The sequence below is a fragment of the Asterias amurensis genome, chromosome 7 (genome assembly GCF_032118995.1).
Source record: "Asterias amurensis chromosome 7, ASM3211899v1".
NCBI lineage: Eukaryota > Metazoa > Echinodermata > Asteroidea > Forcipulatida > Asteriidae > Asterias > Asterias amurensis.
The window spans coordinates 12964729-12981867 of record NC_092654.1 but is presented as its reverse complement, the minus strand read 5'-3'; the positions used below and the strand labels follow the sequence as shown (position 1 = coordinate 12981867).

The following is a 17139-nucleotide window of genomic DNA, read 5'->3' as shown; positions in this document are numbered from 1 at the left end:
AGCCGAATTTAGGGTTCACGCACAAATGCAGCGTGCCATAACTGCACTTGATTGTTTGAAGAAGGGGGTGGTTGCCCATTTGTAACAAGGAACCCCAGAAAAGCCCTTAGGAAAACATGTGCATATACAGTACCGATTGAAAATAACTAGACGGCGTGCGATAAATTTAGCCAATAGAAATGCCTTGGCGCGATAGACTGTTGCGCCGCCTAACGCGTGGGTTTTATCGCGCCAGACAACAAAATGCGTAAACAGCCGTCAGCATTTAGTCGCGCGTAGGCGGTACTCTTTCGCGACAATCTCCACGCGACAATCTCCACACGAAAAGTGCTGGGCCATTCTCCTTGCATGGTTGCGTGAATGCTTCAGATGTGATTCATTGTTGTTCCCAGCTGAAAGCAACCACAGTTTACAGCCTATTACAGCTTTATTTGGAAGGAAAAAGCCGGTTTGATTTGAAGAACTATTTACTGAAAAGAAGTTTGAAAATCTAGCGGCATCACAAAGGAATTGTTGCTTATAGACAGCCCATTCCAAATGAACCAATGCACGAAAGTTCTATACAGTCACTTTTGTAAACCTACCGCCTAAAACTACCGGTTTTATAAACCTACATGTAGGTCAAAAAAAGAAGAACTGAACAGGATTTGAAAAACCCAACCAACATGAAAAGGTTGCACCACAACGGTTGTTCATTGAATAATGCATTTTATCCGCAACTGATAAAATGAAATAAAACTGTCTTATCTTGTATTTCTAAAGACACCTTCTTTGGGCAAGTGGGTTCACCGGAGAACACCTGGGCGTCGGTTCAAGGCACCTACCCATGGCTACCTTACCGTGCCTCTGCACCATCCTACAATCCCTTCATCAATGTATCCAGGCGTAAGAAACGACAGACAGACGCAACATTCACTGACTTCACTGTGGGAACTGATCTCCGATGTGATAAGTCACTGGTGGAGGAGTATTGCAACGGCCCACTTATGCCGTACTCAACCTATCAGTAAGTAATAATGTAGCGTAGACGGGGTGCAACAAACAATTTAAGAAAAGAGCCGCAGATTCAGGGGGGGGGGGCTTTTACTTCCAGCCACAATATCAATATTTTATTACTGCTCAAAACTTAACTCTAAGGTTGCGACCTGCCGTCGATTTCATAAAACTCTTCCTAACTTAAGCGCTTAGAAACCTTGTATTAAGCGCTATATAAATGCATGTTATTATTTTGTTATTATTAAGACTAATCTTAGGACTTAGGACGAGTCCCAACCCTGCACTGTAGCATGCAGACCTTAAGATTAATCCTAAGTTAGGACCAGTCACTCGTCCTAACTCGTGATTAGACGAGTTCTAACTCTTTGTGAAATCGACCCATGGGCCCTCTTATATTGATACCACACTGAGAAAATGAGTATTGAAAGTTACTAGTAAAAATGCATGTAAAACAGAATATTGTGAATTTGTTTTACTTGTCTGTCAAAAACTACAGCACCTCAGCAAGTAATATTTTAAAGCCAGTGGACACTATTGGTAATTGTCAAAGACCAGTCTTCTCACTTGCTGTATCTCAACATTTGCATAAAATAACAAACCTGTGAAAATTTGAGCTCAATCGGTCATCAAAGTTGCGAGATAATAATCAAAGAAGAAAACACCCTAGTCACACGAAGTTGTGTGCGTTTAGATGGTTGATTTCGAGACCTCAAGTTCTAAACTTGAGGTCTCGAAATCAAATTCGTAGAAAATTACTTCTATCTCGAAAACTACTCCACTTCAGAGGGAGCCGTTTCTCACAATGTGTTATACTGCCAACCTCTCCATTACTCTTTACCAAGTGAGGTTTAATGCTAATAATTTTTTTGAGTAATTACCAATAGTGTCCACTGCCTTTAAAAATGCATGTAAAACAAAATATTGTGAATTTGTTTCACTTGTCTTTCAAAAATTACAGCACATCATTAAGTAATATTTTAAGGGAAGGTTTCTACCATTAATATCTTTAAACTGTGTAAGTTTAATGTAAATCTGTGGACCCTTTCTGCTTTGTGTCGTACAAAAAGTACTGAAACCTTTTAAACAAAGAAATATTGACTAGAGCGGAGTCCTCTGGATTAACTTGCTGACGCTCGACCAACTCAGACCTATCTAGCCCTATGTTTGTTGTGTTTCTATTTTGTCAGTGAAATGAAACTATTTAATTATTTGTTTCAAGGTTTGCTGTACGCGCTTACGGTGCTGATGGGAATTACACCGACACATTATGGTCAGAGCCGGTCATGACTCGTAAGTAATTTTTTCCCCTCCCATTTTTAAAACTTTCCTAGGCCCTACTTGTATGTCAAAACTTACATGGTCTGAGTTTGTGATTTTCCTGCTTTTTGCTTTTTAATCATTGCCACTTTTTTTGCTGCTGTTACTTATTTGAATATTGGTGATTATTTCGTTATGCGCTTTATGGAATTGGCACGATATAAAATGAAATATAAAACAAAAATAATACAAATTTATTGGTAGTATTTGAAACTTTGCATAGTGGAAGAATTATGAGGTGAGGTTTGATGTAGCACCACTTGAAGACTCTTTTGAGAGTGTTGGCTCTGAAAAGAACTGAGCCCAATGATACAAAGCTGCTTAGCATGAAATTTCTTTCTTGATAAAAACAGGATTACCAAGCAAATTTCCGTTTGTTGCATATTGCTTGTTACTGGTATTCAGCTATTTGCTTATCCTGAAAATCACATGGAAATTTGGTTGGTAATCCTGTTTTTATCAAGGCAAAAATGTCATGCTCAGGACATTTTTGTGCTTAGCATCTCTATGAAATTGGTCCCTGGTGGTAATGACACCCTAGATCAGTGCGTTGATCATCTTCAGGAGAATACTGCTCTATGTTGTTAGATGTTGCTTTTAAGAGTTCTGCTTTGTTGGGATTGACTGGTAGTTGGGCTTCGCTTAGTGGTCAAAAGAGATTTACACATGGTGTTACCGCAAACCTCACCTTATAATTCTTCCATCATGCAAAGTTTCAAATCATACCAATAGTTAACTGCTATTATTCTTATTTCCTTGTGTGCAATTGACTTGCTTTATTCTATTTTTTAAGGTTTTTTTCACTTACGTCTTTACCTTTCTTGTATGCCCTTATTCTCGTGTATTTTTATTTTATTTTATTGCTGTTAGAATATTTATATTTGTATAATTCCATTTAATGTTGTTCTAGTTAAGATCAGCTGGAGAGGAGAGTCTTTTAGGCAATCCTTCGGACTCCATCTGTTTCTTTTTCCTTCCTGTACTTAAATTGCTCATTGCTGTATTTTAAACGTGTTTACCTATAATGTGCGTTATTGTTCTTTTTATCTACCCGAGAATTCAAGTAACTATATAATTATAAATATTTCCCGTGCAGCATTCGACGTGACGTGGTTCATCTATCCCCTCGTCGGCATGTTGGTTCTAATCATCCTTATTCTCATCGTCTTCGGCTGCATTTGGAGAGGATGGTAAGACCCGCGCAATCTGTGACCAAGACTTTTAGTTTTGTTCATGGCAACCAACAATTTTGTCAATTTCAATAGACCCTTTTCGCAAATACCCATTGCGCAAGCAGTAACTGTTGAATGAGGTGCATGCAAGTCTACAATCATGGCCATAATGCTTGCGCCACCCATTCCTAATGCTATATAAAACCATTCCATATCCGCTTTCCCCTGACAATGAACATTGTCTCCACCGCCCCCGTCCCCCCGCTCAATGTTGACTGTATCGCAGAAGACCGGCAATCAGAACCATTACAACATTGAAAGAGGGCAGGGGGGCCCAAGAAGATATGGTTGGGATTGTAGCTTTGATCGCTAGCTAGACCAGCATGCACATCATTCCATCCCTAATGCACGCGTACCAAGTATTTGCGATAAGGTCTATGGTGAATTTGTTTAGAATCCTCTTGTAACAGTATTTGGCCAGCTGATCACTGTCATTAATTTTTCAAAGTGATTTTGTGAAGCCGTTCTTTCGCGAATGAATTGTGTTATACATCATGTGAAGGGATATTAAGTGGGGTTTTTTTTCCTCTGTAAAATCAATGGATTACTACCTACAACCCCAATTCCTGTCATGGTCCCACCTGGTCCAGAAAGTTATTGTACTTTATAAATATATAAAATATGTTGTTATCGAACAATGCATTTAATGTACCACTTTTATGGTCCAGTAATCCATTCTTTCATAGTGAATTTACTTTGTCCACACCACTTTACAAAACTGGTGGTCCATAGCCACCAATTTTTCTCAAATAAAAACTTTGATTGGCTGTAATTTTCCCGCTTCTTTCAGGATACTTCCCTAAATCCCTTTCCCCTCTCTTTTTCTATAAATGGATATGTATTTGTTTGTACTTGTTTTATGCCTCTGAAGAAGGTTCGGTTTGGATCGGAAGCTAAGGACATCTACCCTTCTCATTATATATAAAATTTATAAAGTATTCTCTTTTGAACAGAAAGTTCAAAGGGTAAGTTCAAAGAGTTCTTTCGGGGTTGTCGGCCAAAATTATTATTTTGGATATGACATGGATAACTCTCTCTTTTTGTAAGTTTTTATTGCCATTCATTCTAAGAGTGTTTACCAAACACATACCTTCCTTCTAATCTGTTTGTGTGTTTTTTTTTGTAGCTGTGGCGATCCTTCCAGTAACGCCATGTATGAGGATCGTAGCATCCTGATCGAGCCAATCAGACGGCCCTCTCCTAGTGCAAGCTCAGTCTCAAGGACAAGACCAGTCAAGGATAACCCATATGAGAATGATAACATGCGCAGTACCACCAGCAGGTAACTGAAAAATAGTCGTAGAGGCCATGGCCCAAATTCCTCTCTTAAACTATTAGCGTAAAACCTTACTTGGTAACAAGTAATGGGGAGAGGTTGATAGTATAAAACATTGTGAGAAACGGCTCCCTCTGATGTGACGTAGTTTTCGTGAAAGAAGTAATTTTCAACGAATTTGATTTTGAGACCTCAGATTTAGAATTTGAGGTCTCGAAATCAAGCATCTGAAAGCACACAACTTCGTGTGACAAGGGTGTTTTGTCTTTCATAGTTATCTTGCAACTTCAACGACCAATTGAGCTCAAATTTTCACAGGTTTGTTATTTTATACATATGTTGAGATACACCAAGTGAGATGACTGGTCTTTGACAGTTACCAATAGTGTCCACTGTCTTTAAAATAGCTGGGAGCTCTTTCTCTTAATCTCCTTCAGCCTTCGTTTGATGTCATAGTCATTACAGTCTCTCCTCGTGTATGCTCTCCAGGGCCCAATTTCATGGCTTCTGTTCTTACGAATTCTGCTCTTACGATCACGTCCAAGTGCCAAATTTCTGTGCTAGCCTTGTAAGTGTAGAATGGCTTGTAACATGGAGTACGCAGGTGCAGAAGCCAAAATTCGCCGCTAACCCGTGAAATTTGCTTGCCGTAAGCACGAAATTCCCTGCTTCCGTAAGTGCGATTCTGAGCTTACGGTAAGCAGAGCCATGAAATTGGGCCCATGTGGTTCGATCTGATGTCAGGTTGACCAGGTGATAAGAGAGGAGGTCCTCTTCAGTGTCCTTCTGAAAACGTTCTAATAACGACCAACAAAAATGACAACAAAATGAGCCAATAGACCCCTCCCTAACATTGCTCTGGATCTTGATACAAATTCTTAACGCCCTTTTACTAGAGTCAAACAAGAAGAGAGAAGACTATGAAGAAATTTCTGTTTTAGATGGGAGGAAATGTATGATTTTTTGTCCAACACCTCAAGATAGGGAATACCTGGGGGAAATAAATGTTTATTCTTTCTTAATAATAATAATAATAGTTGGTTTTTATATAGCGCTTTATACCAAGAAGGCTGATCAAAGCACTTCCACATTATTACCCCTGGTCACTGGGCCTTAAATCATTCCTTAAACCATCTCAGCTCCATGGGGAGTATACGGCCGGTGCTGCAAGTTAACGCCCTCCAAGCTTATCATTCACATAAACCATCTCTGCTCTCCCAGGTACACATTTACCCCTGGGTGGAGAGAAGCTTATGCTTAAGTGTCTTGCTCAAGGACACAAGTGTCTCGACCGGGATTCGAACCCACACTCTGCTGAACAGAAACACCAGAGATTGAGTTTGTTGCTCTTATCCCCTTGGCCACGACACCCCATTAAATGAGAAGTAATTATTAAAAAGTTGTAAATTTTGTTTCCTTAATTTTTGTTTCTTCTTTTTTCAACCAACAGGCCTGTGGCAGTCTCCAAATTTGGTCAACATGTTTCCCGTATGTCTGCCAACAATAACAAACTGTTCAGCGTAGAATACGAGGTAATTTAATGCACTTCCCTTTACTGTAAATAATACTAATAATATGATAATAGTGGCTTCTTATATAGCACTCATATCCGTCACTCAGTGATGCTCAAGGCACTTCAATATTTAATGTTTTTCCTGCAAGCTATGTGGGACAGCGTTGTATGAGACCTACATTGTACAACTTTTACATGGCACCATGTAATGTATTACAAGGTGCTGTGGCGCAATATGCAGCTCTGGGGAACACCAGGGTGAATCACTTCTCTAGCTGGGTGCACTGGGTTCTATTGTGTGCGTTACACAACACACAGGACCAGCAACACACAGGACTCAAAGGTGCCCATTGACCCCTGGATGGAGGAAACCAATTATAGTAAAGTGTTTTGCTCAGAGAGAAGTGTCACGACCGGGATTCAAACCCACACTCTGCTGAATAGAAGCACCAGAGCTTGAGTTCGGTGCTCTTATCCGCTCGGCCACAACACCCTACAGTATTTTAAACTTTGCATGGGATACAATTTAGAAAGGTTTAAGGTTACTCAACCTCAGACCCAGTGTAGTATTAAATGTACACATACATTTGTAAGGTGCAACTTTGAATAAGTATTTATTTTTTTTACATCTATTCTTCAGTCACTGCAGTTTAACGGAGCTGATTCATCAAAGAAAATATCCAAGTTTCCTGAGAACATGAACAAGAATCGTTATCGCAACATTTTGCCAAGTAAGTACTACACAATAACCACATTGCATTATTATGTACTTGCATGTCAAAAAAGTGTATTCGTGGCTTTTGATGCACCTACATGTAGTGCAGAGGTGCTTGTAGTTAGCATAGCAAAGCACACTCTTTTACTTACTTTAACTACTTTCGCTGGATAGCCCTGTAGTAGGGTGAAAATGGGAGCCGAGTACGGCAAGTCAAGTTCATGTTCAGATGAACAAATTTAAAAATCTCCCTGAATATGGAAATCTTTTCCCTATTATTACTTTGAATGGAATTCAAAATACCTCCCTGATTGCTGGACAACATTTCCCCGATTGCATAAGAAGACATAAGACATAAGAAAACTTTATTGATCTACAAAAGAAGAAATTGCATTGCTCACTCAAGTTTTTTTTCTTTCTTAAACACACCAAATTTGAAAATGTCACAACAGGCAGATACAAAAAATAGCACGAGATACAACGCACAAGGATTTAAGAATACAAAAAGATGCAACTGATTGTACTAGAGCTCTGGTCTATGATTATGAATCACGCAAATCAACTTTCTTTGATCTTTTGTTTGTTTTTCAGACGACGCCTTCCGTGTGAAATTAAGGGAGAGTGAAGACGGGTCAGACTACATCAATGCCAGCTACCTGAGTGTAAGCAGAATTTGCTATCCTTTCTCAAATGCATTTTGACTTGGGCTATCTCGGACGAAGGCAAAGGAAAGAAATTACTCAGAAAATTGTTAGCATAAAAACTTTCATGGTAACAAGCAATAGTATAACACCTTGTGAGAAACGGCTCCCAGTGAACAGAATAACTTTTCATTCAAATATTAAAATACTTCAGGCCTGTAGCCTTTTTAGGCATCTACGAGCACACCAATTCGTTCAATAAGGGTGTTTCTTTCATGTGATTCTCTTGCTCCTTACGCAGATGACCAATTGAGTCAAGATTTTTCCAGATTTGTTATTTTATACATATGTTGGGATCCACCAAGTGGGAATATTGGTCTTCGACAGTTACGAAAGGTGTCCCCAGTGCCTTTAAATGTATTTTTTTTGTGGATGTCTTTGCTCTTTTTTTTTTACGCTCTCCTTTTTAGAACACAATATGTGCTTTATTAAGGATATGGGCCCAATTTCATGAAGCCTGTAAAGTATAAAAGCTTAATTGCGATACGCACACAAATCTTGCTTAAACGAAACTGGTTACCACCCAAAGTTCCATAAAATAAACATTGTTGCAGTTGATGTGTCACTCATTTGGTAGAGCACCGGCATGTTAATCTGGAGGTTAAAGGTTCAAATCCCTCTTAAGTCGATTTTCCTCGTTCAAAAAAAGCCCAGATTATTTTGGAGAAAAAAAACTGATTTTGAATTTACAGTCCCTATGATTGTTTTTGTTTCCCCCATTCAAGTCCCTCTTCAGTTGATTTTCCCTAGATGAATAAAAAAAAAATTACTTAAATTTACCCAGTCACTTTCCTTTATGGCTCATGTTTCATCATAACTAATTTTTGTTTTACTTTTTAGCGTCTTTCTGATGTTGCCTAATGTTAATAATCTGTCGATAGACTTAATGTAAATGATTATAGATTTTTAACATGTTTTCCGGAGATATTGGAATTTGTTTATTTATTTTTTTTATTCTGGGCATTTGTGCCTGGCTTTTGTTTTGTTTATGTTCCAATCTTGTATGTGTTTTAATGCCGAATAGATAATAGTAATAAAAAAATACGACAGATATGCATATTTCTTGAAAATGATTTTGAATACAATTGCAGGGACTTAGTACGGACAACGAGTACATCGCAACGCAAGGCCCACTCCCAAATACCATGAACGACTTCTGGACTATGGTTTGGGAGCAGAAAACTACCTCCATTGTCATGGTCACCAATCTAGTGGAAAACTCCAGGGTAAGATTATTCTTCGAAACTTTCTTTAAATTTTCTTTCGATTGGTTTGAAAAATTAATTTTGTAAGTTATTATTATTTATTTGACCAAAACCAAAGTTACAATAGCACAAGAAAGAACGTTAACGAAAAAACAGTTTTAAAAGCAAGAAATAAGGAAAACAAATACAAAATTACATAAATTAGTAAATTATATTAACTAATTAAATTAACTGATTAAGAAAACAAAAACAAGAACAAAAAATATAAGAGGGCGGCTGAGGGCGGAGCATGCAGGAGGAGAACAAAACCAAATGTATTTATTGTCTTTATGCTGTTGTTGTTTTGGTCATGTATGTTATTCTAAAATGTTTTAGTGAATTTTTTGTACCTTGAATTTATTGGCTACGGGCAACTGTGACTCCGTTCACTTTCTAATCCCTTCATCAGCTAGTGTCTCAGTATTAATAATAATATTAATAATAACAATAATAATAATAACAATAATAATGAACTGTGTAGGGATCAGATTATAAATGAAACATTATTTTATATTGCAGGCTGTTTCCTTAAAACATCTATCAATAATCTTGCTTTGGATTGCAGGAAGTTGCCAGAAAATCAACCAATCTTTCCATGTTCTAATGAACAAAATTGAAAATATCCCTGAAAATTTGAAGATCTTTCCCTGTTATACAATATTAATAACCGGTTTTTATATAGCGCTTTTCACATGCGAAGGGCGTCTCAAAGCGCTTCCAACATTATTACCCCTGATCACTAGGCCTTAATTAATTCATTCTTTAAACCATCTCAACTACCTCGAGAGTAAACAGCCTGTGCATTATTAATGTGCACTACTCGGCTAAGTCAATCTCAAGAACCATCTCTGCCCTCACTGGTACTGATTTACCGCCCGGGTGGAGAGAAGCAATTATAGTTCAGTGTCTTGTTAAGGGACACAAGTGTCATGACTGGGATTCAAACCCACACTCTGCTGAAGAGAAGCACCCGAGCTTGAGTTTGGTGCTCTTATCCGCTCGGCCATGACACCCCTTGAATATAATTCTTGATATCTCCCTGATTATCTAACTGATACAAGTCTCCCTGATTGCAAGATGCAAGTGTATAGATCCAATTATTGAGTGGGAGGGCTGGCAAAGTGTTATCTTTCCTCGCCTTCCACCTCTAGGACCCTGGTTCGAATCACTCCGGGGGCACTACGTGGAACGGGTTTTCACTCCCTACTTGACAGTGTGGGTTTCCCCCTGGAGTAATTCTCTGGGGTCTTCCTCTCACATCTAAGACTAAAACGTCCTTCCTTATCTTCTCTCCTTCTTCTTGGCAAGTAAAATGATTTAATTTTTCTTTTCTGAGAGTCCTTTGCTTCACAACATGAATAAACTAAATAAAATGAAAGAACAATGAAGTTCATAAACTGTTTGTTTGTTTTCCAGGTGAAGTCTGAGCAGTACTGGCCCAATGACAACGATGAGCAAGAGTATGGTGAGATCCATATCACCCACATCAACACCGTCACTAAGCCATCATGGACCATCAGAAAGTTTGAATTAGAGAAGGTTAGTCAACTCCAACCTTATTCTGTGTGGTTTACTACGGCCCTTGTCTATAAAGACTACAGTCAGTCCCAACTCAATTTGGTTGCTGACCCTTTGGCTGACCCTAATTTGTTTGTTTTTTGCAGGAAGGGCAGACACGATTGGTGACTCATTTCCACTTCAGATCCTGGGGAGACCACGGTGTGCCGACCACTCCGGATCCAATGCTGTTCTTCATGCGTTCATTCCAAAATCAAGTGGCATCACCCAACCCCGTAGTGGTACACTGCAGGTGAGAACAAGGATTCCTTTGACCAGGGATTGTCCAGAGAATGGCTAAAGACCCCTCAGCTAAAGACCCCTGCTAAAGACCCCTTTAAGGACCCCTGCTAAAGACCGCCTGCTAAAGAACCCTCTGCTTAGGAATTCACACAAGGAAATCCTCCGCAACCTCATTTCTTCACCCCAAAACAAAGAAAGACTGTTATAAATTCTCATTCTTACCAAGAACCATGGCCGAATGGAACCTTCTACTTGTAAACGTTCGCCAATCCCCTACTATAGACACATTCAAGACAAGATTAAATGACATGCATATGTCTACCTTTATTCAGTGGGCCCACTACTAATCCACTACTCGCCACCACGCGCCTGCACCATTGATATCCCGATAGGGGAGTTTGTGTGCAAAACCGAACAGATACAGACCCCACTGTTAAAGACACCTCTGCTCAAGACCCCCTTGCTAAAGACCTCCCTGCTACAGACCCCTGCTAAAGACCCCCTGCTAAAGACCCTTCTGCTGAAGACCCCTCTACTAAAGACCCCCCCCCTACTAAAGACCTCCCTGCTAATGACTCCCTGCAAAAGACCCCTCTGCTAAAGACCCCCCTCTGCTCTCTGCTAAAGACCCCTCTGCTAAAGACCGCCACATACTAAAGGCCTCCCTACTGAAGACCCATCTGCTAAAGACCCCCCCATACTAAAGACCTCCCTGCTAATGACCCCTGCTAAAGACCCCTCTACTAGAGACCAGACACATCAACTGTCACAGGAGGGAAAACACCTTATTGCAAAGTCGATCAGCATTGAGTGGTTTTATCAATTATTATGAACACCTCTTAAATGTTTCCTTTCTAGTGCCGGAGTCGGACGATCAGGAACCTTTGTCACATTGGACATCTTGCTGCGAAGTCTTGACAGTGAGGCTCAGTTCCTGGATGTGTATGGCACTGTGGCAAACATGAGGCAAAGCCGTTGCCACATGGTGCAGACTGAGGTAAGATTCTGTTACAGTTGAGAGTGTAGTGATTTCATTTTAAGAAAAAATTAAGCCTTCTTTGTGCGCTGAAGACGCACCTTTTTTTTTTTTTTTTTTTACCCACTGAGGCATAGCGACAACGAGGAGCGCAAAGCAAAAGCTCGTCCACTTCACCATCAGCTCTTGTCAGAGAAGGTTCTCTAATATTTGACGAAGACAGTTTTCTTCACTGCTATTTACTTTAGCCAATGTAGCAGGTTTGGACTTGGCTTTGGAGAAAACTGCTCATTGGTTAAAGTTATAACGAGTATCTTACCTATTGTTAAAACCTGGTAAAAATGTTCTTTCTCTGAAACACTCTGAGCCAAAATTCTGAAAAACATGTTGTGCGGGTCAAACAAACCCGCACAACAAAGGACCCGTGAAGTCATTGGCAGCTATTTGATGTGGAAAATAGCGCCCTTAGTTGGCCAAAGCTGGAGAATTGTGCACAAACCCTATTGGGAAATTGCGCCAGTGACAACAAGGGGGTCGTTGCATATCATTATTATAGATTAGCAGTTTTCTGAAAAAGCCACACGGAGAGATGCATTTTTGATTTGAATTGCTTATTACTAAATGCAAATTTTAAGCATAAATTGGCTATAAATCGATATCTACGATGTCTATTGGCCAAAAAAGGTAATAGTTAAAATGTTGAGATTATGCTGTAGCCCCTGTTTAAGCCAAAAAATCCTTGCTCAGTAAAAATTAGATTACCGGCCAAAACTCCCCTCAATTGGTATCGCCATTTGCAAAAGAAACACGTACAAAATTAATGTGTACATAATGATAAATTTATCACTAAAATAAATAGTGCATGAAAGGGTTAAAGGAATTGTTGACCAACTGTGATGTCAGCTTTGAGAAACTTTTTTTAAACTGTGTTTGTAATTATGAAGATTTTAGTTTGCTACTGTTATAACAGTTATTTGGTGTATTGCTTATGATATTTTTGTTAATATATCCGTGTTTTTTCTGTCTGTGTACAGGACCAGTACATATTCATCCACAAGGTCTTGCTGAGAGCCATCCAGAATCCAAACACGCAAGCTGATCATTCCTGTAAGTACAAGGGAGATTTAGCTGCACGTTATGCAAGCATCGTGAACGTAATTGCCTACAAATTAGCATACGTAAAGTTGCCCTTTTTTCATGTTAGATACCTACGTCCATGCAGACGTCATACGTGAGCATGCAATAAGCCCAAAGTGGCAACGTCACCTAGAAACCATACAATTTGTTGTCGCTCACGTTCATGTGATTGCTTGTGTATTCGTGCAGCTTAACCTCGCTATTAACTCACCTTTCTGTGAGTAAACATTTTTTTGATGAGGCTTCAACACACACGCACACTTTAACCTTTTTGTGGGCAGGGTTGGAAGGGGGTTGGGTTTCGCTGGGTTCACATAGGGTCGTGGGTTCGAATCCCACCCAGGTTCAAATCCCACGCGAGTAAAATGCCTGTGATATTTTTTCACAGGACTTGAGGAAAGTACTGAGTATACAGCGCTAACACACATCGTTGTATGGGTAAAAACCAAAATAAATATTCTTTATCCCCGATGCAAATTAAACAACTCTGATGTCAAATTAATTTGTAAATTTATTTTTCAATTTTTTTTTTTTATGTTCAAATGTTGACTTTGATCCAGATAGACAACTTTCAACAATAACTATTTTTGAGCACTATTTTGTCTTTTCTCGTAGTGTCTGGAAGGAACAGGAGCCAGGACGATGACATGATGATTGATGAGAGCATTTTCGATGCTTAGTGAGGACTAGGTTACAATGGCTTTACCGCCATACATGTAACTTGATCACCATCAACCTAATAACCTGCGCGTACCCCATCACATAATGTGTGAATTGAATATTTGAAGCAGTTTCTATGATATTTTTTAAGGGGGATTGCTTTTGCATGGGATCTAACGGTTAACTCATTTCAATGACTATGTTCTGTTTTTAATTATGATGTTAGAATTGTTGAATTAAAGTCAATGTACATCTGTCTGATATTTTAGTTCAAATGGAACGATATTATACTATGTGGGTTTTTTGTAAGTATACCCAAAACATCATACTATAACCTTAGTTCCACTAATTTTAGTTTTGAAATTACAAAGTTATCGTTTTATATAAAGGAATATTATAATTTTTTTATATTATTGTTACAACTCCCTGTGAAACAATTTTTTTTAAAGGTACTGAAATAGTCAGTAAATTAAAAGAAACATGATAATTATTAGTTTACAGGTATATTTGTCAATGTTACATTTGTTTTGAAGCAACTCTCTGTGTTTGAATTACATATGTTGTCAGTTTTTTACATATATTTGGAATTTTCGTTGACATTTTCAAACACATTTTTGGTTTCGAAGAAGGAACAACTCAGTGTAATCCAAGTGTTAGTGGTACTTCCATGATCTCACTGTGTATCCATATCTTGGAGTGGCCTAACTGAAAAATATTTTATTTTTAATTAATAGCGATCAAAATAAAGCAACATTTTTAAAAAGTTGTAATGTAATTTCTCCACTTTTAGAAAGGATTCTGGTAGATTTATACTTCAAATAATCAGTGAAGTTTGTATAAATGATTTGTTTGTAAACGTAATGTTGTTAATTCCTAGAAGAGAAATTCTGAGATTGCTTGTTTTCGTTAAAGGCAGTGGACACTATTGGTAATAACTCAAAATAATTGTCAGCATAAAAACTAACTTGATTTGAGGTCCCGAAATGCAGCATCTGAAAGCACACAACTTTGTGTCACTTTTTCTTCAATTATTGTCTCGCTACTTCGACGACCAATTGAGTTCAAATTGTTACAGGTTTTAATTATTTTGTGCATATGGTGAAATACACCAAGTGAGAAGACTGGTCTTTGACAGTTACCAAATGTGTTCAGTGTCTTTAAGTTGATCAAGAAATAATGGCGCTTTCTTACCCCTCTGAACAAAGTCACTGCTTTGTAATGGCAGTTTGCCTTTAAGAGATGAATATGTGGATTCTTAAGATAACTTGCATTAATCACCATCTTTGATGTCAAACAATGGAAACGTGTGCGCACTGAGCACGACTGTATAGATCTCAACTGCTTTGGGCTAGTGCGCCATTTTATAATAATAATAATACAAATTGATAGCGATGGTGCTGGTGTCCTGGTGAAGAGAAGACTAGTAAACCAGGAAAACAGCCATCTACAATGTATAGCGCGCTGCCGGTGCCTAATTTCATAAAGCCTTTAAGCACAATAACTTGCCCGAAAGAAACGGGTCACCAGCCAAGATTACATGAAGTTTACGTTGTTGTGACTGGTGTCACACTTAAAGTTTTGCTCAGCAAAGAAATTGTTCAGAACAGTTCATCGGTTTGTTAGTTTGGACTTCTCCAAGAGACGACCAAGACGATTAGAGCATACTGATCGAAACGTCAAGTTGAAACCAACGGTTCATTTCAGAACACTCACTTAGAGGTAGTCTTTACATGGTGTTACCGCAAACCTTGTAGTTTTGATTTTGTTTATTTGGAGTGAATGCACTTCATTGTGGCTCCCCTAGTGTCTATGCTGTCTATGTATTGGTGTAGTGTTGCAGTACTTTACACAGTATGTTTTTGTTTAATTTTTTCATTTTTACAAAACTCATTATATTCTGAGACGTCTTTGTTATAACATGGAGGAATATTCCTCCATGGTTATAATATGGCCTGGTTTAAATATATTTCTCAAAGTAACGACCGTTTCCTTTGTTATTTTTGTTTAATGTAAGTGACTCATTTAAGTAAAAATTACTTAAAGCCATTGGACACTTTCGGTACAGAAAAAAAAAATCAAAAGTTCACAGATTTACAAATAACTTACAGGGTTTACAAATGGTGAAAGACTTCTCTTGAAATATTATTCCATGAAATGCTTTACTTTTTGAGAAAACATAAAAACAATATCAATTCTCGATATCGAGGATAACGGTTCATTTTAAACACATGTCATGACACGGCGGAACGTGCAGAAACGAGGGTGGGTTTTCCCACTATTTTCTCCCAACTCCGATGACCGATTGAGCCTAAATTTTCACAGTTTTTTTTTTTTTTTTAATCAGTTGTGGTATCCACGAAGTGTTGGCCTTTGGACAATACTGTTTACCGAAAGTGTCAAATGGCTTTAAGGGTAAACAAATTTGAGTGCTTACTGTAGCGGCCATATTGCGCGTTTACTATGGATTTGCATTGTGACGTCATATATTTTCGTGCACTTGCTATGGGGTGACTCTATTACTTGGGAGTTTTGTGTTTCTCACTAATATATCGAAGGACTGTAATTCAAAAGACAGCTCCCAGACTGCACAATCCAAAGATATGCCCATTGAGGTCCTTCCGTACATTGGTCATACCTCACACAAAATTCAACGGATCCTCTGTGAGCAAAGAGTAAGGACAGAGACTCTGTCCTTACTCTATGCTGTGAGGCATAAATCAAGGTCTACTACCGAACTCGCCACAATTTGGAAACGAAGCTACACACTCACTAAGACCAGCATGACTCTAGCAGTCAGGCAGGGGTCTATTGAATTCCTTGTACTTGTGGTAAAGTGTACGTTGGCGAGACCGGTAGAGACCTAACTACCAGGCTAAAAGAACATAAAGCACACGGCCGCAGAGGAGAATATGACAAATCTGCCATTGTCAATCACTCCACCGATTTAGACCATGTCATAGATTGGGAGCAGGCTCGAATCATAGCACCTGAGAGACATTGGTATACAAGGCGTATAAGGGAAACTATCGAAATACACAGACACGACACTGTGCCACTAGATATCGGTTATTTCATCAGCAGCATTTAGCATACTGTCCTACCACCCTCCTCCTCTAACAACCCCCAACCTTGAGAAATGCATCCAAGAGATTCGACGTTGGACACAACAAAACTTCCTGAGGTTAAATTATGATAAGACAGAGTTCCTTTTTGGGGGGTCACGTCAACAGTTAACTAAAAGGTTTCAGTGCCATACATCTCCATCGGTGATGCTCGGATAGCTCCCTCGCTGAAAGCTCGGAACTTGGGGGTTATAGTTGATTCATCGATGACACTTCAGCCACACATCAACAATATTGTTCGTTTATCATCATATCACATCAGGAATATAGGTAAGATTCGCAAGTACTTGGACAAAAGTGCCACTGAAAAGGTCATTCATGCATGTGTGTTACTTCTCGTCTTGACAACGGCAATGCTCTTCTCTACAGTCTTCCTAACAACCAGATTTCCCGACTTCAACGGCTCCAAAATACTGCTGCCCGCATTGTGAACCTGTCTAGATAATCCTT

The 17139-nt window shown here is 38.9% G+C and overlaps 1 protein-coding gene and 1 pseudogene across 2 annotated transcripts in view; both read left to right on the top strand.

Moving 5' to 3' along the window:
• Positions 1-15546, top strand: part of LOC139939398 (uncharacterized) — a 161934-nt gene extending 146388 nt beyond the window's left edge. For both annotated transcript variants that reach the window (XM_071935233.1, XM_071935232.1), the window contains 13 exons: positions 763-1006; positions 2216-2286; positions 3410-3503; positions 4672-4827; positions 6272-6353; positions 6975-7065; positions 7641-7711; positions 8842-8976; positions 10411-10533; positions 10659-10804; positions 11653-11791; positions 12805-12877; positions 13523-15546. In XM_071935233.1, coding sequence (XP_071791334.1) covers positions 763-1006; positions 2216-2286; positions 3410-3503; positions 4672-4827; positions 6272-6353; positions 6975-7065; positions 7641-7711; positions 8842-8976; positions 10411-10533; positions 10659-10804; positions 11653-11791; positions 12805-12877; positions 13523-13587 — 1490 coding nt within the window. In that variant the 3' untranslated portion in view covers positions 13588-15546. The remainder of the gene's footprint in view (positions 1-762; positions 1007-2215; positions 2287-3409; positions 3504-4671; positions 4828-6271; positions 6354-6974; positions 7066-7640; positions 7712-8841; positions 8977-10410; positions 10534-10658; positions 10805-11652; positions 11792-12804; positions 12878-13522) is intronic.
• On the top strand, positions 15486-16700 carry LOC139939567 (uncharacterized; annotated as a pseudogene).
• Positions 16701-17139: the final 439 nt, after the last annotated feature.